The sequence below is a fragment of the Podarcis raffonei genome, chromosome 3 (assembly GCF_027172205.1).
Source record: "Podarcis raffonei isolate rPodRaf1 chromosome 3, rPodRaf1.pri, whole genome shotgun sequence".
Classification (NCBI taxonomy): Eukaryota; Metazoa; Chordata; class Lepidosauria; order Squamata; family Lacertidae; genus Podarcis; species Podarcis raffonei.
In genome coordinates this window covers 34,890,724-34,918,684 of record NC_070604.1, presented here as the reverse complement: position 1 = coordinate 34,918,684, position 27,961 = coordinate 34,890,724, and the positions used below count along the sequence as shown (strand labels likewise).

Here is a 27,961-nt window from a genome sequence, read left to right as displayed (position 1 = left end):
ACCCAGTTCCCCAGATTATGAATCTACCGCTCCTAACCACTGCACCACACTGGAATCACATTCAACAAATGATGTCACTATTAGTATCAATTAGTATGGCCATATTAATATAGGGTTCATTTATGCTATTTTATGAACAACTTGGTAGAGGCAAAATTGGTCCTAATGTGATTTCCATCATGATGCTTCCCCCTTGCTTACTGCCAACTTTGACTGAAACACAAGTTGCACCCACTCTTTATTGAGAAAGGAAATACGTCAGAAGCTCTGACCAGTTAAGGTATATAAAAAAATTAATGTGTTCCCAAACAATCTTATCTTACAGTTCAAAAGCAAAGGCTGTTAAAATCACGCAAGCTTCCAAACAAGGCTGTGGTTTCTTTTAGAAAATAAAAGGTGTTCATTGACTATCGTTCCTTTCCAGTCCACAGTACTCTGGTTACTGGTTGAGACAACTGGGTGCACAGATTTCCACTTACAAAAGTATTAAACCGCAGAGAAACTGGGATGCTCCCAGCTGTGAACAGGTCCATTGCCATTTGTTGGGAGTGTGCTTATATGGGTCAATGCAACGTGCTCTGATAACTTGGTAGCATGGTCAAAATGGGTGATCTGGGTGGTCAAGGATTTCCGACTTTCTGTGCTTGCCCGTCCTCGAAGCCGGTCCTCGTTGTGGTGGCTAATGCCAAAGCAGCAGCAGCAGGAAAAAGCTGCTTTGAATTCTTCTCGGAATTTTCCTGCAAATCAAACAGCACCAGAAGCATGAGACAGTATACTATGAACTGGAATTTTTTCCCCCTACCAACAATTCATGTGTGAAAATGAATCCTAACTTCATTGATTTTTTTAAAAAATGCCACTGATACAATTTGGGTAAACTAGGGTTACCAGACATCCCTGGTTTCTGGGGACAGTCCCGGGATTTGCAAATCTGTCCCCGGACAAATTCTGTCCCCGGAATGTCCCCAGATTTGCAAATCTGTCCCCAGGAAATGTGGCAGTGGCAGCCTCAGTAGCCCGGAGTTAGCCTGGTAGCGCAGTTGGCTCTGGCTGGCTTCAGGCGCTGCTCACTGCCCGCTGCTGTGGCGCCTGCCATTTTTCCTCTCTGGAAGTCCCCATGTGATGTGTCTTGTGTGCAATGCATCATATGGGGACTTCTAGAGAGGAAAAATGGCGGGCGTCACGACCATGAGCAGCTCCTGAAGCCAGCCAGAGCCAACTGCCCTACCAGGCTGGCTCCGGGCTGCTGACTGCTGCTGCTGCCACTGCCAAAGGGGAACCGGGGACATCCGGCGGTAAAGATCTCCTTCCCCCTTTGTTTTGACTGATCGGGGGAGGCTCGGGAGCTGGGGGTGGCGGGTGTTGCCCAATTTTTAAAAAACTCTGCGCATTTATGTTTCACAGGGTGGGAAAGAAGGGCTTTGCACCTTTATGCAATATGCATGTGTGCTTGGGCCCAGGGTCTTTTGCCTCACCATCCCCACTACTGACTCCCTGTTGCTACTCAGCTTCAAAAAAAAGGGGGGGGTCCCTGGATTCATTGGTAACCATAGGGTAAACCCCAAAGAGATAATGACATAGCTTCATTAAAAACCTGTTCATTGCAAAATCATAGTATTATTCCCCCTCTTGGTTAAATGGGTGGATTCATGGCACATGTAGGGAAGAGAATATAGAGTTGGAAGGGACTACAAGGACCGTCTAGTCTAACCCCCTGGCAGTGCAGGTAGCTTTCGCCCAATGTGAGGCTCAAACCCACAACACTGAGATTAAGAGTCTCATGTTCTACCAGTAAACCCAGTAGAGACAGGGAGTTCATCTGTCTTGTCCTGATGTTGGCAGCAAGGGTAGTGTGCAAGCATAACCCCCTCAGGCAGCCACCAGCAGATAGTCTGATAGGAAATTACGCATCAGCCTGAAACTCAAAGCAGGGGAGCCAATTGGAGGCACAAAATATTCCCACCCCCCAACAAGAAGATAAGGGAAGCCCAAAGGCTCATTTATTTACTATTTTTTTTATTTAAGACATTTCTATACTGCGTAATTGTTCACATTTCTAAGTGGTGGACACAAAGCAATGGGGCAATAAAACTTTTCCCTTTTTTTAATCGTAAGATGGAACACTGTCTTAAAATGCTTGCTGGAACAAAAAGGGCTTGGCTACATGCCTGGAGTGTAACAAGGAGGGTGGCTGCTTAATCTCAGCTGGGAGAGAGTTCCATGGGCTTGAGCCCATTACATTGAATGGAAGACTTCTAGTAGTTCCGAGCTGTGTAGCTAAACCATGTGGGGAGGGGGCGCATTGATAAAAGGCAGCAGAACTGAACGACTTACCACTGAGGAAGTTATAAATAATTGGGTTTGCTGCACTATTTGCATATACAAGCCAGTGGGAGAATGTAAACCAGGCATACACTGTTTCTCTGTCATTGGCATTGTTGAACATCCCAAACACCCTTACAAAAAGAGAAGAAATGAGAAGACATTAGAAATCTGATTAAATCTCAAATTAGCTTTCAGTTTGAAAGATTTGTACACAGAATATGTATCTCAAAATGCAGAGGACCACAAGGACACAGTGTTTTCATTATTATTAAAGGAAAGGGCCTGAGCGTGTTCTCCAAGGGACTTCTTCTTATAAGTGACTTCTAAAGTTTACCGCATGCCTTGATTCAGATAACCACACACTGAGAAATATTTCTGGTCACCTCTGGCCTGAATGCTCTGTGTAAAGTCAGAATGGTGGTGCTGATGGGGGAACAAGGATTGTTCTGGCCTTGGACCAGGCAAATGTTGGTCCTTACCACACTAGCCCTGATCAAGGAGACCTGCTTAGAGACAAGAAGTTACGTGGAATCTTGCTACTTTGGTTGCCCTCACAGTACAAGGTTGCACTCCTCTGCTGGGTGTGCATACTCTAGTTCTGTTGTTTTCCTTATTCTTTCAGGAACCTGGCTTATCACTGAGACAACATTAATATTTGCTTGTGCTCTAATTTCCTGTTTACAGAGAAACACTAAACTCACCTAAGCCCCTTCACTCAAGTCCCTAAAACTGGAGTGCCCTCTAGTGCCTTTAAGTGTATCCTGCAGTTCTTGATTGTTCCCAATGTTGCTTCTTGCAAGATGTCAAGCATGGGCTTGCTGTGGTCAGAACCCTTTGGTTCTTCAAGCAGGTTCTGCCACCCTGCCTCTTTTCTCCTTCTCCTCTGCTTCTGAGCCTTAAGCAGCAGCTGAAGGAGCAGAGAGGTGTTCCCACACTTCTTGCTCAACTGTGTTGACAACTAGTCAAGCCAGCCATGTTCACATCAGCTCCAGTTTTGCCTGCCTTTCTGCAAAATTAAAAACCACATGCTAATACCAGGGTCGGGCCATAGCTCATTGTTCAAGCTCATTTCTTGTCCACTGAACGTTCAAGGTTCAGTCTCCAACATCTTCAGCAAATAAGGATTTCACTTGACAGACCTGGAAAGGATTTCTGCCTGAGACCTTGTAGAGATCTGAGTCACTGTTGACCATTTGTTTGTGACTTTATGATTTTAAAGTTTTATGTTCTAATTATTTTATTGTATTTTTTTTACTTGGCAGTTCATAAACAAACAAACAAACAAATGCTAATTTTGCTATAGGGCTAGTCAGCTGCAAAATGGAATCATCCTGCTACCTAAAGACTAGAAAATCACACACGGATGCATATTATTACTCATTGTGTATTAAGGTTACCTTTTTAATACATTGAGAATGCTAATTGGGAGATAGCAGAGGGCAAAAACCAAGAGAACGACCATGAGCATACGTGCTGTTTTCCTCCGGGTTTGGATTTGTTTGATTTCGGCTGCCACAGCACTAATCCTGAAATTTGCCGATGGCTTCTGCCTTTGGGTTTGCGCTGTGGATTGCAGAGGCTTCCACTTTCTCTGAATCACAGATGAAGTTCCTGGAATCTAGCAGAGCATAGTAAAGGGAATGTTAATTATTTCCATTTGCCCAAAGGGAAAATCTGTTAGGCTCACTGGCCCAGAGACAATAATAATAATAATAATAATAATAATAATAATAATAATAATAATAATAATAGACACACATGTTGATTTCAATGCAATCTCTTTTCTATGGCTGAAATGAAAGATGCCTTTCCAGAATTGTGTTCATTTTGCTTATGCATCTCCATTCTGAATGTGAACCCCCTTTTGTTAGATATAAGAGAGACCTGAAGAGGGAACTCAGTAAAGATGCTGAATTGATGAAAACTGGGAGGTAACAGATGGCCACCTTGCCAACTTTGGTGCTTTGTGTGACATTTTGTCTGATGATGGTTCGTCTAGGAGTATTAAAAGCAGAATTTTAAAATGATGTTTTAAATTGTATTGTATTGGTTGCATTTTGATTTTGATTTTCTTTTGTATATGGCTTTGTAAAATTGGGTTACAAATTTAGCAAATTTAAACTTAATACCTGCTATACTACTGTAGCACACCCATAAGACACACCTAAGGATCTAGTTTATGGGAGCATATTGCTAACTTAGCCAAAGATTCATAAACATGTTCAGAGAGATTATTGGTCCAAAATATGGAACTTTTTTATGAAAAAAAAAATCAAGTTGGCAAATACAAGGGATAACCGATGAACAACCGGTTCTCTTAATGAGCTCTAATATCACTGAAAAATTGTGCCCAATTGTGCACAATTTCCAATGATATTAAAAAGCCACTATGGTACACCTGCTCTACTTGATGTGACGTACCTGAGCAAAGAGTCAAATCACACTAGCTAATAGGTGTTAAGTAGGCTTGCTGTGTTAATTCTCCTTAATATAACACCTTGTTCACTTTGGCAACTGCACTTGAAAAACAGAGATATGTTATTTTCCATGAGTGGGAGTAGAAACAGCTTCTGCTAATGTATTAAATCTACTCTATCAACAGAAATAAGAAACAAGAAAACATAATATGTATCATGCCGAAGTGCAATGTAAATATTTCTGAAATGTTTACAACATTTTTCTTTCTCTGTTCTAGGTGATTTTTCCATTTCTTTTATCAAGCCTTCATCCGAATGTAAACTAAGAGCCAGGGAAGAAAATGATCCTATCTTAGCAGGAATGATTTCATTTCAGCTCTTTAGAGTGAAAATGTAAGCTAAGAATTTGTGGACTGGATGCAAGCACTTACTTTGCTATATCAGTTCATATGCTTGGATGGTTTTGGAGAACATGGTGTTCCTTTTTTGGTGAAAGATTGCTTGCATGTGAATTATACACAATTATTCTACTCTGTACCATTAATATATTTTTGTGTCCATTACTGAAATACATAAATATGTCAGTCTTTAAGAGGCATCATGAAATGGATCACACAGATGGATCTCACAGCAAAATAAGCTTACCTGCCGGCACCATAGCTTTTGAAATATCTGTAGGTAGGCCAACACCATCAGACACAGTGGGGCCATATATGTAACCAGGAAAAAACAAGTGTGATACATTTTGGGGTAGACTTCAGCTGCAAAGAAAACCAAAAAGGACTTGAATAACATCTCTTTTGATCTTCTCTACGTGCGCTCATTTGAAGTTGTTAGTTGCTATGTAATTGTTAATGCATGCAACAAACATATTGTAAAATTAAAGGGCTGAATAGATAGGATCGTTTCAAAACAGGAGCCTTTCCTCCAAAACATTCCAAGCACATTATTAACCAAGGCCACACAGATCCTAGCATGTTTTGCATGTGGTGAAAAGCCTTTAGGGTAGGGTGTTTCACACTTCGTGACCCCATGGACCAGAGCACGCCAGGCACTCCTGTCTTCCACTGCCTCCTGCAGTTTGGTCAAACTCATGCTGGTAGCTTCGAGAACACTGTCCAACCATCTCGTCCTCTGTTGTCCCCTTCTCCTTGTGCCCTCCATCTTTCCCAACATCAGGGTCTTTTCCAGGGAGTCTTCTCTTCTCATGAGGTGGCCAAAGTATTGGAGCCTCAGCTTCAGGATCTGTCCTTCCAGTGAGCACTCAGGCCTGATTTCCTTAAGAAAGGATAGGTTTGATCTATATATATATATATATATATATATATATAATGTGTGTGTGTGTGTGTGTGTGTGTATGTGTGTGTGTGTGTGTGTATATATATATATATATATATATATATATATATATATATATATATAAAATCCCTTTGACTTTGCAGCTGACTAGATTGCTAAACTAATGTTCAGAAGCATTTGGAAGCACCTAGCCATCCAAAGGCATTGGTTACTCCATCACCTGAAGACCTTGCTAAAAGATGAGGATGTAGAAAACAATGGAGAGCAACCTTGAAATCAAGGTTGCGAAGCTTAGATTTCCAAAATTGTTGGCCCCCTGGGGTAAGGGGCAGAAGGCCAGCTAGGATTGTTAGGAACACAGGAAGCTTTCTTCCACTGGTCCATCTACAGTATTGTTGACGTTGACTAGTAGCAGTTTTCTGGGGTTGCAGACAGGAGGTCTCTTCCAACTCTACCTAGAGATGTTGAGGACAGAGCCAAGGACCTTCTGCATGCAAAGCAGATGCTCTACCACTGGACTGGACTGGACTGGACTACCACTCTACCTTCACCACTTGCAGCCTGGTCAGAACCTTGTGGAGTCAGGAAAAGTATTGAACTGTGAGGTGAAGATCTAGGATGGAATCTGGCATATAAGGGGTTGAGCCACAGCAAATCTGATGGGTTGTGGAAAAAGCCAGCCAATACATATAGCAGGTTATGGGGTGGTGCCAGACAGAATTGGGAGGTCACAGGCTTTTGAAGCCCAGTGCCTGTTACCTCCTAATGGTCAGACCAGTGAAGTACTGGGTGGTTGGTAGTCCTGCTTTAAGTGCTTTGTACAGAATTCTTCCATGGCGTGAATCTCCCAAGGGTTCTATAAATATGCATGAATTACTCATTTCCAGCATCTGCAACTGTGATGTTATCTGGGTAAATCTGTATCTTTCACATGAACCAGATGGAGTCGTCTTTCTCTTAGTGCACAGAATATATAAGAAGGTTCAGTAACTGTCTAGGTCTGAAAAGAAACATTGCTGTGTCAGGGAGCCAGAACTGTAATTGAAAATTTACTGCAGGGGAAATTACCATTATCTTAAGTATTTGAGCTCTCAACCGGCAGGACTCAAGAAAGCTCATAAAGAGCCACCACCTGCCTGCACGGTGACCTTCAGGCAGCATAGTGCAAGTATAATTGCAGCATTTATTTCAACAACCATTGGAGGTTTATGGCTTCTAATTTAACATCTTTAGCTTTTCTTTTTTTTAAAAAAAGGGAGAAAAATGTAGACGCTGCCAGGCTGTGTACAAGTCGATGATGGATCAAGATGGACGAAGAACGAGCCTTTTCCTTTGAAGTGGTCTCAATCAGGGCGGGGATGCATTTGGAGGCAGAACTTCAAAGAAAACCCAGGGCACATACTTCACATAACAGTTGCTTCAGGACCTTTGTGCTTTAAGTAGAACTAAAGATTCCACCAATGTAGCAATTATTACATCTGACTGACAGGATGGGTAGGAGTGTGAGAGAGCTGAAGGTTTCGTCATCAAGGAACCCAAATCCTTAGCTGCTGGGTGCTGTGTTAAAGCATCGGTGAAATTGCTGAATGGCTCTCAGTGCCTTGATTCAGCTGTGTGATTGCCTGTGCATATGTGAGGCTGGTGGTGAACTCATGGCCCAACAGTTACTACATGCTGATCATGTAACTGCAGACCCTGTTTTGTGATACTATGACCAAGCAAATCAGGGCATGCCCCTAAAGAGGAAATCCTTTTTGCTAGGTTGTGTTCCATGTTGAGTTGGGATCCCATTGCCAGTCCCATGTGCTCCCAACAGGAAATGGTGAGGTATTATTGAACCTTTTTGACCGTCATAGCTGGAAAATGGAGCACTGGAAAAGTAGAGACATTTCAGCTTCCTCACAGAACTCATCTCTGGGAGCCTGAAAAGCAAATTAATTCTAATAGTCTCCCAGGGAAGTGAAAGTATGCTTTCTGGCAGGGATGGAGAAATTTCTTCCTCTCGGATTGGCCAATCCGGAAATAAGGAGCAAGGGGAGACTTAAAAGCTGAGGTCGCTGTGATGTCAGCAGGACTGACTTCCAAGCAAATGGATAAAGGGTTCAATCTTTTCCTTCACATACTGTTTTTTCTATATGTAAGGTGCCTTTGTGTGTGTGCTGCTGAAGAATCCAATCATTCAATCCCCTGACAGTCCAAAGTAAATTAAAACCACAATAGCAAAACAAAGTAAATAGTAAATGCATAGCAAACAGCAGAAGTAATACATTTGTTGTTGTTAAGTCGTTTAGTTGTGTCCGACTCTTCGTGACCCCATGGACCAGAGCATGCCAGGCACTCCTGTCTTCCACACACCAAAAACCCAAAGGCCTGGGGAAATAAAAATGCCAGAGCCAAGAAGAGTTCCTCCTTGGCCCCAAGCACACCTCCTAGGAGAGGGAATTCCAAAGGTGGAGTGCCACCATCGAAAAGGCCCTATCTTCACCTGACTTCTAATGACAGGGAGACACAGAGACCATCTGAACGATCAGTCATTTTACTTGTATGCCACCTTCTGATGTGCTTCTGAAACTGCTCTGAATGCATGGGCTTGCAAGGTCTTGTGGAAGATGGCAGTCCTTAAGGTATCCAGTTACCTTTGGTTATTCTGGTGATACCTTTGGTTATTTTGAGCTATCTAAAGGCCTGTGAAATTTCACAGATGAGGTGGTGGTTGGGAGGGAGAGAGTGTTTGCATGTTTCCCATAGGCACCTGACCAGTTCCTGTGAAAACAGCAGACCCACCCCATGTTTCTATGTTCACATGTTCAAGTCGTAAGCTATGTCAACATAGGCACAATATAGGCCCAACACAGACACCAACATAGGTGTCAAAGGGCACCCTTCTGGGCTGTAGAGAGCTTTCCTCTTAACAGTAACCACATTGTACCCAACACTTGTACCCAGCAGTGCTGCTCAGTGGGGTGGAGAACAGCTCACCTAGTTTCGCAATGAAGAGATCATTTCTGGTAACTGAGACACAGAGGAGAAGGGTGGAGCCAGTGAGGAGGTCAGCACTGTGTGAGTGCTGTGGTGGAACCAATCTGATGCTCCCGCTGCTGCGTCCACACCGCAGAGACCTCCCTCCTACCTTGCCCCCCTCTCTCTCAGTTATAGGAAGCAATGCAAGCAATACTGACCCACCCACTCCACCTCACTGACTGCTACTGCTTGTACCTAAGAAATCCAGTTAGAGATTAAAGGCAGCTAAAAGCCAGTGCCAGAGAAGATCATGCAAAGTCCTGGTTTCAACCAATACCCAATAATTCAGGAGATGAGATGTTCATACAGTGGGTTTGTTAACTGTACAGTTTTCCTTCCATAATGTCCATGTGGGCAATTCCAGTCCTGTGGTGAAAAACACTCACCTCCCCAGTGTTCATCGCAAACCGTGAATAAGATGGTTTTGTTGGCTAATGCTGGCAAGACATGGCTGCACTCCATGACGAACGCCTGGGGGATCATTATAATGCAGGACACAATCCAGATAATGATAATGCTGTTCCTGGCCCGCTTGGCTGTGCTTTTAAACATCAAAGGGTGACAAATTGCATACCATCGATCCAGGGCGATGCAACTCAGGGTTAGCACGGAAACAGAGACCGACACAGTCTAGGAAGGAGGAAAAGGAACAGAAGGGCAACAAAACATCAGTAAAAACAAGGAGGAGGGAAATGTTGCTTTGGCACTTTTAACGATTCTTTCAGAATCACATTAACTTTCCCCTCCATGGGCACAATCCAGCTAACAAAAGTCACCTCTCAGTCCTGTTAAAAGCAAAGGACTGGACCACCCGTGTGCTGTTAGGGGTTTTTCCTGACTCCCATACCCAATTTATTTGGGGGGTGGGGTGCATAGGAGGAGGGGGGAGGGGGAAGTCTTTGCACAGGATTGGTTTGGTAAATGCCATCTAGAGTGCCAATCATCTGCAAATGAAAAGCAGTCCCCCCCCCTTTTTAAAAAAAGCATATTCTTGTTATGAATCTGGGAGTGCAAGGCACACTAAATTCGGGATTAAGCTAGTGGTAGGTTTTAATTTAAGTCTGGAGTATCAAAGACAGGAAATGGCCAGACACATGTGTATTTAGTATCAATCAAGTGTGTCTTTGAGCCATGCATGATCTTGCTAATCCTTTAATTAATCCAAGTGTTACAGCTAATTAAATCAGAACTGGCCTACTGCAAGTGAGGTGTTAGCAATGAGTCATTAGCAACTACAGTATAAGGGACTGAAGAAACTTACCATAGAGTGCAAAGAAATAAGCCCCTTTGACTGGAGAGATAAAAGCCAAGATCTCAGAGAAGGGAGGGAAAGTAATGTGGGCCAGAAATTGAGTGAGGTGGAATAATAATAATAATAATAATAATAATAATAATAATAATAATAATTATTAATAATAATTTATTTATACCCAGCCCATCTGGCTGGGTTTCCCCAGCCACTCTGGGTGGCTTCTAACTGAATATTAAAAACAATACAGCATCAGACATTAAAAACTTCCCTAAGCAGGGCCGCCTTCAGTTGTCTTTTAAAAGTAAAATACAGAGTAGTTGTTTATTGCCTTCACATCTGCTGGGAGGGTGTTCCACAGGGCAGGCGCAACTACTGAAAAGGCCCTCTGCCTGGTTGGTTCCCTGAACCTCACTTCTTGCAGTGAGGGAACCACCAGAAGGCCCTCACCGCTGGACCTCAGTGTCCGGGCTGGATGATGGGGGTGGAGACGCTCCTTCAGGTATACAGGACTGAGGCCATTTAGGGCTTTAAAGGTCAGCACCAACACTTTGAATTGTGCCTGAAGATCTTTCAGGACGGGTGTTATATGGTCTCGGCCGGCAGCCACTCCCAGTCACCAGTCTAGCAGCCGCATTCTGTATTAATTGAAGTTTCCCAGTCACCTTCAAAGGTAGCCCCACATAGAGCACATTGCAGTAGTCCAAGTGGGAGATAACTGGAGCATGCACCACTCTGGCAAGACAATCTGCGGGCAGGTAGGGTCTCAGCCTGCATACCAGATGGAGCTGGTAAACAGCTGCCCTGGACACAGAATTAACCTGTGCCTCCATGGACAGCTGTGAGTCCAAAATGACTTCCCAGGCTGCGCACCAGGTCCTTCAGGGGCACAGTTACTCCATTCAGGATCAGGGAGTCCTCCACACCCGCCCGCCCTTTGTACCCCAAGAACAGTACTTCTGCCTTGTCAGGATTCAACCTCAATCTGTTAGCTGCCATCCATCCTCCAACTGCCTCCAGGCACTCACACAGGACTTTCACCGCCTTCACTGGTTCCAATTTAAAAGAGAGGTAGAGCTGGGTATCATCCGCATATTGATGAACACCCAGCCCAAACCCCCTGATGATCTCTCCCAGCAGCTGCATGTAGATGTTAAAAAACATGGGGGAGAGGATGGAACCCTGAGGCACCCCACAAGTGAGAGCCCAGCGATCTGAACACTCATCCCCCAACCCCACTTTCTGGAACGGCAGTGACAAGCAAAAGTGCAGGAGGCGGAGAAAAATGACTAGTGTCTGTTGAATTAAATGCTGTGCTTCTGGAGAAGGCAACCCCCCCTTGGAGTGTAATGCTGGGGACCCCCACCCCCGCAGGCTCAAGTTGTGTGTATATGTGTGTAAATAAACCATATCTCATAAAGGAACCACAGTATTCACCGTGCTTCATTTTCCCAATGAAACACAGGCCCAGGTGGGAAATTTGTGCTTGGAATCTCTCACTGCTCTGGAGATTGGGGTGGCATGTTACATTATGTTTAATGAAAGGATGCACTAAAGCAGGTGCTTTAGAGGAAAGGCCTGATGTGGTGGGAGAAATTCTATGATGGAGTGATGTGGAAGAAGGCCAATAAAATGATGGGAGAGTTTTGGATATAAATGAGACGAATGCGTTAACACCCCAAGAGGGCCTTGTTTCTCCCATAGCTGCAGAATTGGATTGTAAACAGGCACCAAACATTGCTCTGTTTGTCCTCTCCCAGTTTGCTGTCTTTACACCATTGCTACCTCTGCTCCCAACTCTGCCTTTTTCTGTTGAGGGGTCCATAACCCCCGCATCACCTCACCAGGAAGCTAGTTTGGCTATTTCCCAGAATTAGAAGGTTTAATTAACTTTTAACACTTGCTGGATCCAGGGATTAGAGGGGTCAGGCACCTGACCTCAATGCATAACACTATACATATTTATATTAAAATGTAGCCCGCCCAGTCCTCCCCCCCAACCTGGAAAACAATACCTGCAAATAAGGGATCACCTTGCACAGGCTGTCCCCAAGGAACCACGTCTCGGTGATATCCACCACTAACGTTGCTGGAAGACAAGTGATGGTGACAAGGACATCAGCTAGTGAGAGGTTGACTATGAAGTAATTGGTGACTGTTCTCATGTGGTGGTTTTTCCATACTGCAACACAAACTATTTGCAAAGAAGAATCAATATGGACATCAGGAAGCAACAAATCAGAACAATGCAATTATCTTGGTCCAGAAAAGGCAAGGCTTGGGAACCAAGTTTCTCAAAGTTGTGCCTTCTAAGCATTACCTAATCTTTCATACCTTCTCCCAGTTTAAGATCCTCTCATTGGGTACACTCAGACAGTTTCTACGTCTCCTGCAGTGCTCAGGATCAGTTCAGGGTTGTGGCGTGAAAGGAGGGATCTGCCTGGGATGCCCAAGCCATATGATTGTCTTGGAGAAAGAACAACTGCCTACATTCTTGGAGAAGGCACACAGAAGCGAATATACAGATGGGGCAACTCCCATCATTATCAGTGACTTAGATGAGAGCCTTCTCATGCCCATGAACATCAATACTGTTGCCAAGAGGTTTAAAATGAAAATGAGAAAAAGGTACCTCTGATAATAATAATAATAATAATAATAATAATAATAATAATAATAATAATACCTACGGGACCGCCTCTCCTGGTATGCCCCACAGAGAAACTTACGGTCTTCAAATAAAAACATCTTGAAGGTCCCAGGCCACAGAGAAGTTAGGCTGGCCTCAACTAGAGCCAGGGCTTTTTCGGCTGTGGCTCCGACCTGGTGGAACACTCTGTCACAAGAGACTAGGGCCCTGCGGGACTTGACATCTTTCCGCAGGGCCTGCAAGACAGAGCTGTTCCACCAGGCCTTTGGCCAGGGCACAGCCTGACTCCCTCCCTCGGCAATCTTCGCGGAGCTCTGGCCCAATGGTTGCCAGTGGCTTAATTTGAATTAATTTTATAATGAATGATTTTAGAGTGTTGTTTGTGCTGTACTTTTGTACTGTTTTATTGTTATTAGCCGCCCTGAGCCTGGCTTCGGCTGGGGAGGGCGAGATATAGATAAAAATTTTATTATTATTATTATTATTATTATTATTATTATTATTATTATTATTATCAATGTACAACCTGTGTACAATGAAATTAACTGAGCCTCCCTCCCCTCCCCAAACACTCAATCTCATTGCACTCTGTGTGCTTGTCGCACAACACACCAACCCTGAAAGTCAGTTGCACTATATTATTTTCTCTTCAGCAGCCCATGGATAGAAACTGGTTTTTTAACTTGTTGGTATGACTGATTATACTTCTATATCTTCTGCACGAGGGTAGAAGATTAAAGAGGTGCTGGCCGGGGTGTGAATGATCCATGATAATTTTTCTGGCTCATTCAAGTCTTGCTCATTCAATGTCCTACTATTATGCTGCTCAGCAGGGCTCTATTTAAGCATTCAGTTTGCTCATATCAAGGTGGAGGCCTGCTGTCTACTCCCACCAGTGTTTGCCTGCATGCTGAGTTGTAAGGGGAAGGTCTACAGTAAGGAGCCTTCTGTACAGGCTCCCTGTGTGATTTAGAACTGTGAATATTTTTTTTGGGGGGGGAGCATTTCACACAGGGAACTTGCATGAGTTCAGAGGACTTCCAAATCCAGAGTTCTGTTCTTCAATTCATGGAGGTCAGCTGGCACAGGAACATGAAAGCATGGGTCTACTGTGTGCGCGCACACACACACCACTCTCCCCAAGGGATTTAGAATCACTTCAGTAAAATGAATGTTCAAATAATGGCTCATGGGCTTCAGCCCTCTGTTTCAGTAGTGTCCAATGAAATGCCTCTGAGCAGCTCACAAAGCAAGTCATGGCTGCAGTACCACCCTCCCAAGACCAGGTATTCCAAAGTAGACTGTGATCATATCTCATAGGTTTCCTTATCTGAATTGAGTTCCAATTTTTAAATTCAAGAATCCACATGAGATTATAATTTTGGCTGGATTACAGAATGAGAAGGGATTTGCGCCATCTTGGGATTGGCTCAGTGCTTATCTAGTTGATTGATGATGCCTGCAATCCTGAGCAGACTTACTATGGAGGAAGCCGCAATGAACTTGGTGGGATTTACTCATGAGTAGGGATGGGGAAGAAACTTGGTTTGGTTCTCACACTTAAATCACATTTTCCAATACAACGCATGAATGCACATATAGCTGTCCTGTGAAATTCACACTTATCCAAATATTGAGAGGCAGTTCTCCAACCGATATTGGAAGAGTGTATGTATTAAAATGCATATAGCAGTGAACATAACAGACAACAAATAACTGACATTTTTTTCATATAGTTGGGGGTTTTTTTGGCATCAGATTTTCAAATCTGCATTTGACTAGCAAAATCATGACAACAGAAATATTATTCTCCCTCTTAAGATTTATTTTGCAGTTTGGAGGAGTAGGGAGAGGGGGGAAATACTTAATTTGTTTCATCACTTTCTTGCTTGAAGAACACCTGAAGTGTTTGCAGTTCATTCATTTTGCCACAATGTGTCAGCCTGCTCCTTTTCATCCTGGCAATAAAATAATGGCAAGGATTTGCCTCTAGCAAAATCCTGGTCCTTGCACTAGGGGAATTCCAGCTTCTAAGAACGGCTCTCAAGAATGGGTCCTCCCCAAAACCACAGAAGGAGCATTATATGTGCAAAAAACCACCACTATATTCCTTTCTCCACCATTTTTTTGCTGCACAGATAACACCACTGAGACAGATTCCGTGACAAAATAACAAGCAGAGGTGCCCATGTGCTTGATGGAAGAGCATTCTCCACCAGCATCACCACCAGCATCACAAATTCAAGGATGGTGAGGGGTCCAGGCCTGCTCCTTAACCACAGGCTCAAGAATAGGTTTATACTAAACCTAAAAAGGTAAAAGGTAAAGGACCCCCGACAGTTAAGTCCAGTCCCAGATGACTCTGGGGTTGCGGCTCTCATCTCGCTTTATTGGCCGAGGGAGCCAACGTTTGTCTGCAGACAGTTTTTCCGGGTCATGTGGCCAGCATGACTAAGCCACTTCTGGTGAAACCAGAACAGCGCACAGAAATGCCATTTACCTTCCCGCTGGAGAGGTACCTATTTATCTACTTGCACTTTGACGTCATGGGGATTCGAACCACCGACCTTCTGATCGGCAAGCCCTAGGCTCAGTGGTTTACACCACAGCGCCACCTGAGTACCCAATACTAAACCTACCGAAGGGCAATAAAATGCCAGCTGTCACAGAGCATAAGAAATGTGTGAATAACTCAGATGAATGTCACCCAACATTCCCGCTACCATACTCCCAGGAACTGGCACAGCACATCCAGAAGCACACTTCCAGAAGCAGGCACACCACTTCCGGTGGCAGAGGAAGAGGAGGAGGAGAAAGAGTTGGTGAAGATAAGGTGACAATGTGTGTGGGGGGGGGGGGACAGCCACAGTGAATGTGGCAGGCAGGGGGTGGCTGCGGTGGGGAGGCGGCATGATGTGGTGTGTGAGTGTGTGTGCCCTGGATTTGTGTGAGAAGATGTCAGAGGGCGTGCCTTGGGCAAGAGTTTTGCCGGATTGCTGCATGCATTATAGCGCTGTGTGCAATATCTAAACTCAGGGTAAACAAACCCAGATCCCACAGATACGCATAGTTGGTTTTTAAGCAATATTTTTTCAATGCAATGCACCGCTCCACTCTGTCCAGGTCAGAGACCTCAGCTGCAGTCCTCACCTTGTGCACAGCTGCTGCCTGGCCAGGCCAAAAGAGATGTGGAGAGGGGCAGTTTCTGCCACAGTGGGTCAGGCAGGTGAGCAAGTGTGGCCTGGGCGAGAGCATAAAGCTCTTCATGGCATTCTTGGAGCAATGTGCAGCTTCTTTGGCATGAACCCACAGCAGCAGCAACAGCAAAAAAGCAACAGCCCCCCCCCCGAACCAAAGTAAGACACTTTTCAATTTTGTCAGGTGCTATTTGTAAAATTGCAATGCTGAAGTGTCCTCTGTAAGTGTCTGCAAGAAAGATGGATGGGGAGAAAACCAGAAGAAGGTGGCTGCTTCCCTGTGACCGTACTCCCCCCATGGCATCCTAGCTGCTCCACCGGGTCTAGTGGACACCAGCTGCCACTGGGTAGATTTGATGAATTTATGACTTTTCTGACTTGCCGTTCTTCCCTCCTGGAACTCAAGGACACATGCATGGAGTTCCCACTTTCCATGTGTCCCCCTATCCAGGCGTAGGCCAGGCCCATACCTGCTTAGCTTTGGCACATGGCTTCTGAACATGGCCTGGTGTCAGGGAATTGGAGGCTGCTAGGGAAACGACGGGGGAGGGAGACAAGTATAGAGAGCCCAAGCTCAGAGGAGGAAACTGGCAGGGTGGAGCCTAGGGCAGGACCCAGCCACTCACAGGGCCGAGGAAAGAGGAGGCGTGATTTCCGGAGATGGGTCTGCTGGCAACATCACAGGAAGAGGGCAGATGACTCATCTGAATCCTAGAGTATGGACCTTTGTGTTTGAACTCTCATGAACTTCTTTTAAGCTGAGAAATAAATCTTGTACAGAGATGGCGCCGTGCCCAGAGCTTTTCAGCACACCGTTTCCTCACACCTGGGATGGATGCAAAAATGCCCAGCTAGCTTGGCAAAAACCATGACCAAATCAGCCGTATTGCGATACCATCATCCATGAGCCAGTTGTGAAATGGGAGCGTAGATCTCTTTATCTAGCTTAATAGAACACTTAAAAATATGGCCTTCATTCATCTATTGAAGAAATGAAGGCCATTCTTGAAGGACATCTTACTAAGAGCCTGTTGAGTTATAAAGGCATGTGCACTTAAACAGTAACTAAAAGAAAAAACCCACTCACTCTTTCTGTGGTTAGATGGGTTTCGAGTGAGGTGAGAGGTGAACCATTATTAAATCTGCTGACTGAGTGCGTGATAAATTCCAAGTGCTGATCGGAAGTGAGTAGGGAGCACAGGCATAGCAGGCCTCTCTCCAAGGGAGCAGTAACAACACACTTTGCAAAACACTGGCTGCTTCAAGGCTCCATCTAGCAAAAATCATAGCAGCACATTGGCAGGGTCTATGATGGATTTTTTTTTATATCAGCTGTAAATCTTCCTGGATGATGCCTTTCTCTTTGCTCCATGTGGCAAGCGGTTCTTGACACCTGCATAAGAGGTCAACCATGGTTGTAAAGCCTGACCCGCCAAGGGACAGCCCCAGATTTACAGAAGCTGTCCCGGTTTCTGATTTGATCCCAGAGTGTCCCACTTTTCCTTGGGATGTCCCTGTTTTCATTGGAGAAATGTTGGATGGTATGGAGTTATGCAAGCCTCGAGCCAAAGAGATAAGTAACTATACAACCTTAGAAGACATCTGAAGGCAGCCCTGTATAGGGAAGCTTTTTAATGTTTTATTATGTTTTATTATGTTTTTATATATGTTGAAAGCTGTCGCGAGTGGCTGGGGCAACCCAGGCAGATGAGTGGGGTATTATTATTATTATTATTATTATTATTATTATTAAATTGGATATCCTATTTTTGTCGGAGAAATGTTGGAGGGTATATAAAGCACAGGATGCAATTCAAAGTCCAGGCAAGTTAATTCACATATACAAGAATTTGACAGAGAAACTGGTGCAAGGTGCAAATGATGGAACATTCTCATCTTCCTTAACATGCAAAACGAATGGAGTCACCTTTGGGTACACCAGTTGTTAAATCGCTTCTTATGAATTTCCAGTCAGCTGACTGAGCTCAGGAAAGTTCATAGTTGAAATTAATTTGCAGATCCAAAAGGCCACTGGAAAATTTATTGTGACCTTCTACTCGACATGGATCATGAATTTTCATACGGCAACGTCAGGAGGTTTGAAAATGAATGTTAATCTGGTATATTTATTCTCTCTGACCTCAAGCCTCACTTCATCTGGTGCGTTACCATTATCATGTCTAGAGCATCTCATGAGTGTGAGGGTGAAGCTCTGCACAGCAGGGAGGAGCTGCTTCTATTGGTCAAAGCTCCCAGAATTTAGAATTTAATTTAGAATCATGTGCAGGGTTCTAAATTCTCAAGTAGAGAAGACCCTCCACTGTAGACTTTCACCCTCACAGTTGTGGAATGTTCTAAACATGATCCCAGATGGCGTGGGGCTTGGCAGCAAACCCCGCTTTCCCACACATGTAAGAAGGATGAGCAGCTGAGTAGGGAGTTTGTCTCCTAGACAGGAGTTCAAATCCCTGCTCAACATGAAGCTCATTGCGGGGTGTGTGTGTGTGTGTGCGCGCCCTAACTTTATCAGCTTGACTTTCCCCTGCCATCAACTTACTGTAAGAACATAAGGAAAGTTTGCTGGACCACCCCAAGGCCTATCTAGTCCAGCTTCCTGTTCTCACAGTGACCAGCCACATGCCCGTGAGAAACCCACAAGCAGGTCCTGAGCACAAGAACACTTCTCCACCATCTTTTCTGAAACTGGTATTCAGAAGCATACTACCTCCAGATGTGAAGGCAGAGCACATCCATCAAGGCTAGTCCTGTACATGGGATAAACTGCACAAACCCCTGAGCTCCTTGGAGAAAGGATGGGCTACAAATGAGAGACATCACACATAAGAGAGAGATAGAGAGAGTTCATAGCATTAAAAAATTGTAGAATGTGGATGGTCAGCTGGTGGTTCATAGGCTACTTCCAACCTCACTGTCATGTTCTCCTACCCCATGCCTTCTTTCCCCTGCACCACCAGACAGAAAGTGCAAGTTGGTTTGCATAAGAGAGGCTTCCTTTCAAGCGGACAGCACATTTCCCCAACACTGGACTGTCCGAAGGAAGTTTGCCCATTGCTGCTTCTATGGATTGCAGACCTATGGATGTTTTTATATGATCCAGAATAGAGGTCCAGCATCCTCTTCCCATATTGGCCAGCCAGAAGCATATGTGAAACTAAAAGCAGGACATGAGCACAAGTCCTCTGCTGTTTACCTCTTCTCCTATTCAGAACTGCTATTCAGAAGCATACGGTCTAAAGCAGGGGTGGTTAACCTATGGACCTCTAGATGTTGTAGAACTACAATGCCCATCAGCCCCAGTCAGCACAGCAAAATGGTCAGGGGTGATGGGAGTTGTAGTCCTTCAACATCTGGAGACCCACAGTTTAGCCACCTCTGGTCTCAAGTGATCACCTTAGGGAACTTTCATTTTTAGAAGTCTATGAAGTTTTCTGTATAATCATTGCTGATTTTATTGAAGCCATAAATTGCATTTGCAGAGGATATGAAATCTGAGAGGCTTCAGAGAGAGGGAGGACAAAAGAGATAACCCAAAGATACCCTCTCAAGAGAGGCAGGAAAATAGCATCCACAACAGATCAGAAGCTCTGATACCTTTGCATCACTGCAATCTGGCAGTTGGCTGTCGCTTCTGTGTTCATCCTCATAACTGCTGTCAACATATACTGACTTATAGGACTTCTCTTGCATTTTTCCCTATCAGTTTCTGCCCAAATTCTCCCTATTCCTTGAATGAAGAATGCAGTGCAACTTAAACCAGTTCTTTCCTATAAGCACATAGATCAGGGCCTTACTCACCATTAGGCAGATTGAGAAGGCTGCCCGAAGTAACTGGTTTTGGGTGTCATGAAAGGGCAGGGAATTTTTGGTTATTGACTTTATTATCATTGTATTTTTGATGCAAGTGTGGGCTGCTTGCAGATATTTGTTTTGCCTGAGGTTCCAGAACTGGCTTTCCTTAGACATTATGTACCTTGACTTGGGAAGTACTATTTATTGAAGAGATGGGGACTCTCAGGCCTGAGGGCAACTGGGGCCTCCAGATCTCTCTGCTTGACTCTCAGGATTCTCCATAGGATACATACCTCCCCAGGTCACACCATTCACTGGCCTTGCTCCATACCTTCCTCAAAGGGTTTTGCCTAACCAGAATGTGTCCTTGAGTGATGATAATGTCTGGATGGAGAATGGATAAGTGGATAAGTATGCGTATCCCTTTGACTTCTGCATAGCTGAAATGCAACCTCTGCGCAAAGGTGAAAGTCATATCTGTTGCTCTGTCCACTTTGGCATCTTGTCCTATCGACCACTAGAATTTGTCCCCTAGAAGATGTCCTCAGAGAGCCAGTGTGGTGTAGTGGTTAAGAGCGGTAGTCTCGTAATCTGAGGAACCGGGTTCGTGTCTCCGCTCCTCCACATGCAGCTGCTGGGTGACCTTGGGCCAGTCACACTTCTTTGAAGTCTCTCAGCCCCACTCACCTTGTGATTTACTGTTTCATCTTGGGCAGCAAAACATCTTCAGCCACCCTTGAAATACCTACCTTCCTTAGGATTTAATAAAGCTGTCTCACTTGGACTATTCAATGGGAAGAATGAAAAGATATCTGTCAGAGTGCTGATTTCATGCTGTTTAGGAATGCTGCTTCAAAGAAAACTAAGAGCTTATTTCAAAAGGAAATGAGGTCAGGGGAAATGCAGTGGTAAATGTGCAGGATAAACTAATTCCACACCCACTAGGACAGGGGTCAGCAAACTTTTTCAGCAGGGGGCCGGTCCACTGTCCCTCAGAACTTGTGGGGGGCAGGACAATATTTTTTTGGGGGGAATGAATGAATTCCTATGCCCCACAAATAACCCAGAGATGCATTTTAAATAAAAGGACACATTCTACTCATGTAAAAACACTCTGATTCCCGGACCATCCGCAGTCCGGATTTAGAAGGCAATTGGGCTGGATCCAGCCCCCAGGTTTTAGTTTGCCTACCCATGCACTAGGACTTTGTGATTCTCTTGCCATACTTTTCAGAGACAAACCTTTGTCTTTATATGCCAGAAATAATTCAGCAGAAGCATAGCCCTTCATCATTGCATCTCCATGCTGGGAAAACTGTGTGTGTGGCAAGCTGTCAATGGGAGCTGTTAAAGAGGGGCTGGCCTTATCATTATGCAGAGTGAGACAGCTACCTGAGGTAGCAGTTGCTGGCCCCTCACAGTTATCTTGAATCCTCAACCATACCCAACTGTTGCCATGTAGATTCTCCTGGGCCCTCTAATCTGTGCTGCTGCCTCAGTTACAGTGGGTTATGCCATCCCATCACCAGTGTTGGGATTAAGGTTCAGCTCTTGGTTTATTAAGGTCCAACCAGCTTCAGTGGGTGGAACAGTGGTGGCTGCCATCTTGTCTTTTGCCCTGGGCCAGTCCTGTGTTAAAGGCACAGAGCAGCCTTCGCCAGCCTAGTGCCTTTCAGGCATTTCAGGCAGCAAACCCCATTGGCCACAGCTAGCATTGGCCAATGGACAGGGGCCAATTATAGTTATAGTCCAAAACATCTGAAGGGTAAGCAGATTATCAGAAATAAAGGCGATGATACCAGTGCAGTGAATTCCTAGTGTGGAAATGCTCACGTTTCTTTGAAGGGTTATAGCACTCACGCTTTTAATATAGATTTGATTACTTTTTAATTAAACCACGCTGTGCTGTGCTGGTGCCATGCAGTTTAATATTGACCTAAGCATCTAATCCACAAAGCACATGCATCCAGTTAAACTGGCTCAAACTACCAAAAGCAAATTATTGATCTACTAAGGATTTTGCTGATGACCGGTCTCACTGCTTTTATGGGATTAAAGCCTATGCAGCACCAAACTGCTCCTCTCTGGCCTTCAAAATCCTGAAGGGAAAATAGAAACGCAACACTGTTTTAAATGAGAAATGTATTCATTGTTCTAATGGCTAGCAAATTGGTTGTGGTAGCTGCTCTGCTGAATCCAGTGGGGCTTAGTTCCAGGTGAGTGTGTATAGAACTGCAGCCTAAATCAATAATACAAGAAAATATTGCTCAAAATGATTAGACTCAAGACAAGAGTGAATGTCTGCCTCTCTTTATCTGTAACTATGCTCATTAGGGCTCACCTGTTGCAAATTATTAGGCATCACAATGATAGAGTCTTTGACTCAAAAGGTTTCTGTGTGAGCACTAAGATTGTTCAGATTCCTCTTTCCTGTTACAATCTCTTATGTCCTCTGAAGAGCCACTTCCGACATTTAGGGACCCTCCTGTCTTAGGTATGCTGGATTTTCTCATATTTTCTCCCTGCCAGAGTTTGTGTCTGCTTGGAAGACGTCCAGAAGAGGAGGTGTAGCAGAAAGAGGAAGTGCTAAGAGCAAGTCTTTCATGCCTGCGTGATCTCTGTTGCATACTAATTTCCTAAATAAAACAACTGACTTTACTTTGAGTCTCCGAGTCTCCCTTCTGACCTGTTGGTGAACCTGCTCCCCTGACACTGATTTGTAACTGGATTAGTTTGGGATGTTTGTGTGATGTCCTCTTTCTTAACCTGCTTTACGGAATTCAGTTATGACTTCTGTACAAGGTGGATGAGGGAAGTGGGGAGCTCTGCCTCTCACGATGGTTCCACATTCCCTCTCCTCATCTCTTCGTCTCCCTTCTCTTGCACATGTTCCAGCTTGTCAATATCCTTCTTAAATTGTGGCACCCAGAACTGGACACTGTACTCCAGGTGTGGTCTAACCAAGGCAGAGTAGAGCAGTACTAATACTTACCTTGATCTGGTTTGTGATCCTTATAGGCAGTAGCTAAGGGGGAGGGAATAGCAGCAGTGGGTGCTTTGCATTTCAATAGCTGGGTCATGCTTGCTTCACAAATGTACTGGAGTATTCAAACACATTCCTGAGCATGCTTTTTGGAATGTTCGCAACAGCTCTAGCTCATCAGAGAGTTCTAAAACTTCTTTCCTCATCACCCCTATTTGACATTGCTCTTCCTATGTATTTCCTGATCCTGCCACAAACAATGTGGATCAGTCATTCCCTCAAATCGCCTCATGCATTTTAAGCAACATTTCGTTATCTATCATTTTATCAGCTTTTATCTGCTCCCTTACTTCCCATTTACATGCACCTTTCCTTTGTTTCTATAATGCCTGAATTAATGCTTCATCCTTTCTTGTTCCTGTTTGCTTCTCCCCTCAGTTCCTGATTTTTATACTATCTCTACCCTACCTACCATGCTTTACCTAACTTCACTTTCATCTTCCCATTTCTCACAGATACACTTCCCCTAAGGACCGTGAGTTGGATTGGTGCAGAATTTTAGTGATTAATTCTTCTGTCCCTTCTGAACAGGCGCTGGATGATATAGAAGGGATGGGTTTAACTTTATCTCCCCTCCCCATCCTCAAAACCCATACAGCATATGTGTACAGCAATTGATACGTTCGCAGGGAGGGCCAAAGCTCCATACAATTTTTCATACTGTTGTCACTGACTTCAGCAAACTGCAACTGGCATGTGGCAAATGGCAGCTTTAAGCTCTGAGATTGTCTTAAATAACACCACCAAGACTATGGGATACAAGAGCCATCAGTATTGAGAACCGTGAAGAACAGCTGCTCTCTTTCTCAAGCTGAATGTTCATTCAGAATTTCATTCAGAATTCTGTTGAATGAAGTAGAACTCGTCATTCAAAATTCTCTTGGTATGAATGGAACCACTAGAGTAAAGTGTCATATGAAGAAAGATGTGTTCTGGTTATATGAATGAGGCTTGAAGAATTCAGCACCCTTCCTCTGTGGACAGCAATAAAAAAACACACCAGTTGCCTTTGGAAAGCAAGGCAGCAGTTCAGTCTGTAAACCAATAAACAAAATACAGTAGCTGAATATGTTGCCTGAGGACTCACTGAACTTGATATGACTTACTTCCATGTAATTTGCTTAAGGTCAAAGTGTTCCTCACTTATTACTAACTTGTTACAAGGTCTGGATTTAGGAACATGTTTTCTAATGAAATGGACACTTACAGTGAAATCCTATGCACATCTGAACAGAAGTAATATCTGTTGAGTTCAATGATGTTTACTCCATCTAACTAAGTATAAGACTGATGCCTCAACAAGTTAAAGGCTACTGAAATCCTTCAAATAAATATATTTACCATCAGAGATATTTTTTTTAATGGAAATTGCATTTCTAACAGTCTCAGCTGGCTGTATTATCAAATGCTTCAATCATATCCCAACAGAAAAGAACAAAGATTACGCATGTCAAAACCCTCAGAATAAATAGAAATCTTTTCCACAGTCAGAAAAAGAAATAATATTTCTAAATCTCAGTGTTGTACAGTTGGTTTTTAAAGTTTTATCAGTACAGTATACAAGTGGTGTGAAAAAGATGGTATGAAAACATCATCATCATAATGATGATAATATAATTTTTTAATTTACACCCCACCCATCTTGTTGGGTTTCCCCAGCCACTCTGGGCAGCTTAAAACATATATAAAAACACAACATTAAATATATATATATCCCATATGAGCAACAAAAAAACCAATAAATCAAAAGAATTCAATAACAACAACAATAATAGCTACAGGAGTCTAGTATACAAAATGTTACTCACCCAGGATGTTTCCAACGAGAGCCACAATAAACACAATAATATATCCAGCAATCAGAACCCATTCATATTCCTTGGGATGCAAATATTCCTTCCAAAGGTATTGCAGAAATTCCTCCTCATCATAGTCTGCAGAGGGGTTTCCAAAAGCCTCCTGGGTGTCATTCAGCTCTATATTAGATGACCAGTTTCGACAAGATGGGAAGCCTTCCTCCACTTGAGTTAAAGACATAATTTGCTGTGCTCTGGATCTGAATCCAACCATCCAGTAGTTCAGGCTGTGATCAAGCCCATCCATCCATAGTTTATGTGACAGAAGAATGTGCAGAGAAAAGAGAAACAAGGGGGTGGGGTGGGCAGTGAGGAAACAGCCCAGTGCCAACTGCAACTTCTATGACCAGTTTCATAGCAAGGATTTCCCAGTGGAAAGAGCCATGCAGCAGTGCCAGGAGAGAGGAGGAAACACTCAGAGGCTGCAGCGACACAGAGGCAAGCAACAAAAGCAGCACATGCTTCCAGCTTCTTCATTCAGCCAGGATGTGCAAATCACAGTATTGCAGTGAAGAAGAGAATGCTCAGAATACTTCTTTCACACACACACATACATATGGACACAGTTTGCCTCCTATAGTAATCCTCATTTCATTATCCCTGTAAGGACTTCTAACACATTACACATTTATTCTGTATATCTGCATTGCACAGGGTATTTGCGGGCACTTGACAACCATGTGGGAAATTGTTCTTTGATTACACAAATCATCTCCCCCCCCCTTATTTCTTATTGAATGCCTTTTCTTTCCAGGACCTCTCTAGCATTGTTTCCCCAAGGTGATAGATTTCAACTTGATAGCAACCAGTGGGTGGGACTTTGCTGCGGTTGCATCCACTCTATGGAACAACCTACCTCCTGGACACCAGCACCTGTGGCCTTCTGGGAGACTCACATGGGCAGTGTATTTGGGTGGGTGGGGGGAATATGGCTGTCCCTATTTTGGAAAGAGTCGTCTTCTTCTTCTTCTTCTTCTTCTTCTTCTTCTTCTTCTTCTTCTTCTTCTTCTTCTTCTTCTTCTTCTTCTTGACAAACAGTTTCTGTGCAAGTGAGTGGATGCCATCACATCCTGTATGTTCCAGGGGCCATTTTCAGACTATTTTTTACTGCCCGTGGCCACCACACAAACCCTTCCATTCAACACTGAGCAACAAATACTTATTGAAAAGAATACAAAATAATGGGAGCCCTCACTGAGCACTTCATGAAATTTGCTGGAGTCAAAATCGCAAAATCAGGACTGTGTTTCAATCCACACATTAGATCATGCTAGTCCACTGCAGAATCCAGACTTGGCTAATTACCTCCCCCCTCCCCCATCTGCTCTTTTTTTTTAAGGTAAAGGACCCCTGACAGTTAAGTCCAGTCGTGGCGGACTCTGGGGTTGCGGCGCTCATCTTGCTTTATTGGCCGAGGGAGCCGGCGTACAGCTTCCGGGTCATGTGGCCAGCATGACTAAGCTGCTTCTGGCGAACCAGAGCAGCACACGGAAATGCCGTTTACCTTCCCACCAGAGCGGTACCTATTTATCTAGTTGCATTTTGACATGTTTTTGAACTGCTAGGTTGGCAGGAGCTGGGACCGGGCAACTGGAGCTCACCCCGTCGCAGAACTCTCAGGAATGGTGGCTGTTTTGGGTGCTAGGGCAGGAAGGGAGAAGCTGTAGCCTTCCAAATGTACTGGGACTCCCACAAGCACGGGCAATGGCCAGGTTTAATGAGAGCTGTAATCTAACAGCATCTGGAGGACCATTAGTTAGGCATCCCGGACCTAGGGAGATAGTAATTTGGCTCCAACCCAGCAAAAAAGCCTAGAAGAGGATTTTATAGTGAGGTATATAATCCTCTTCTAAACTCTCCTGCTGGCATTGCTGCCTCATTAGGTCTGCAGCAGTGGCCACAGTGGAAACAGCCAAATGTGGCTGGCCACCTCAGAAGAGGAGCTGCATTCAAGAGAAACCAGCAAACAGAACCCAGAGCAGAGTCCTTAACATTAATTAAACCAACATATGGCACAACTCTACAATTCTATAATCTATTATGGCAACAGCAGTCTTTGTTTTTTTCAGCAGAATGAAATATACGGTGTAATAGCAGGCTGATCCAGAACTCTCCTGAAGTAGGACTGATTCACATGTTAAGTTTCTAGATACCTGCAGATGAAACTTCCAGAGTAGACAGGGAATATGCAGAAATCTACAAAACCTGAACACATGCATTGTTATATTGACAGAAGTACTGCCACACTAACCTGGACAAGGAGAACCTATGGTCTAGGCAAGGTATCTTCAACCTTTGTTGCACCCAGGACCCACTTTTAACCCAGACATTCATTTGGGGGCCCATTTCTTAACATTTTAACATATATTTGCATGGTGGTAGGGCTCATGCTGGTCCCAAACCACTAGAGTTGGAAGACCAGTGTGACTAATCTCAAATGCACCAGCTGCAGGAGCAAGGTAATCACAAAACGGTTTTATTTGAAAGTGTGTTTCCTTTGGTGCCTCATCCAGATGTAATTTGTTACATGAATGTGGTTAATTTGGGGAATCGAATCAGTCTTAACACTTACCCAACCAATTCCTGGCCAATGCGCCCATGCCAGTTGCATCCTCTAATCAGGGTTTGAATTTGCTCATTAGCAACCCAGTGAGACAGGGAGTTAATAATAACAGACTCAGGAGAATGGCAACTGAAATGAATAAATTGGATTAATGGTGTACAATGCTTCCTTTAAAGTACATTATTATCATCATCATCATATAGATGATAAAGAAATCATAAAATGTGAAGATAATGAAGCAATTTAAAGCACTAAAATACCTTTATGAATCATAGTTTTGCCAACATATTAGTATTTTAGAATAAAGTTCACAGCTCTCCAACAAGGAAAGAGCTAACTCTCCTTCATGCCACAGCCCTGATCCCTTAACTATTTAAAAAAACAACTGCAGGTGGAAAAGAGGGCATGACAAGATATGCCTGCTGAAATTCTGTCTTCTATACAATTAAAGATGCAAAAGCATTCCTCCCTCTTTGCCTGGCCATTCCCTAAACAACAGACATATCAATTGTGTACTGATCACACACACAA

The 27,961-nt window shown here is 43.9% G+C and overlaps 1 protein-coding gene across 1 annotated transcript; it reads right to left on the bottom strand.

Moving 5' to 3' along the window:
* Positions 1–202: 202 nt before the first annotated feature.
* Positions 203–25,326, bottom strand: HCRTR2 (hypocretin receptor 2). Its single transcript, XM_053381088.1, has 7 exons — positions 24,820–25,326; positions 12,327–12,505; positions 9,443–9,692; positions 5,388–5,497; positions 3,723–3,943; positions 2,335–2,456; positions 203–737 (listed from the first exon to the last, which is right to left on the bottom strand). Exons 1-7 carry the CDS (start codon positions 25,112–25,114, stop codon positions 487–489), a joined length of 1,428 nt encoding a protein of 475 aa, XP_053237063.1. The 5' UTR covers positions 25,115–25,326; the 3' UTR covers positions 203–486.
* Between the last annotated feature and the right edge of the window lie 2,635 nt (positions 25,327–27,961).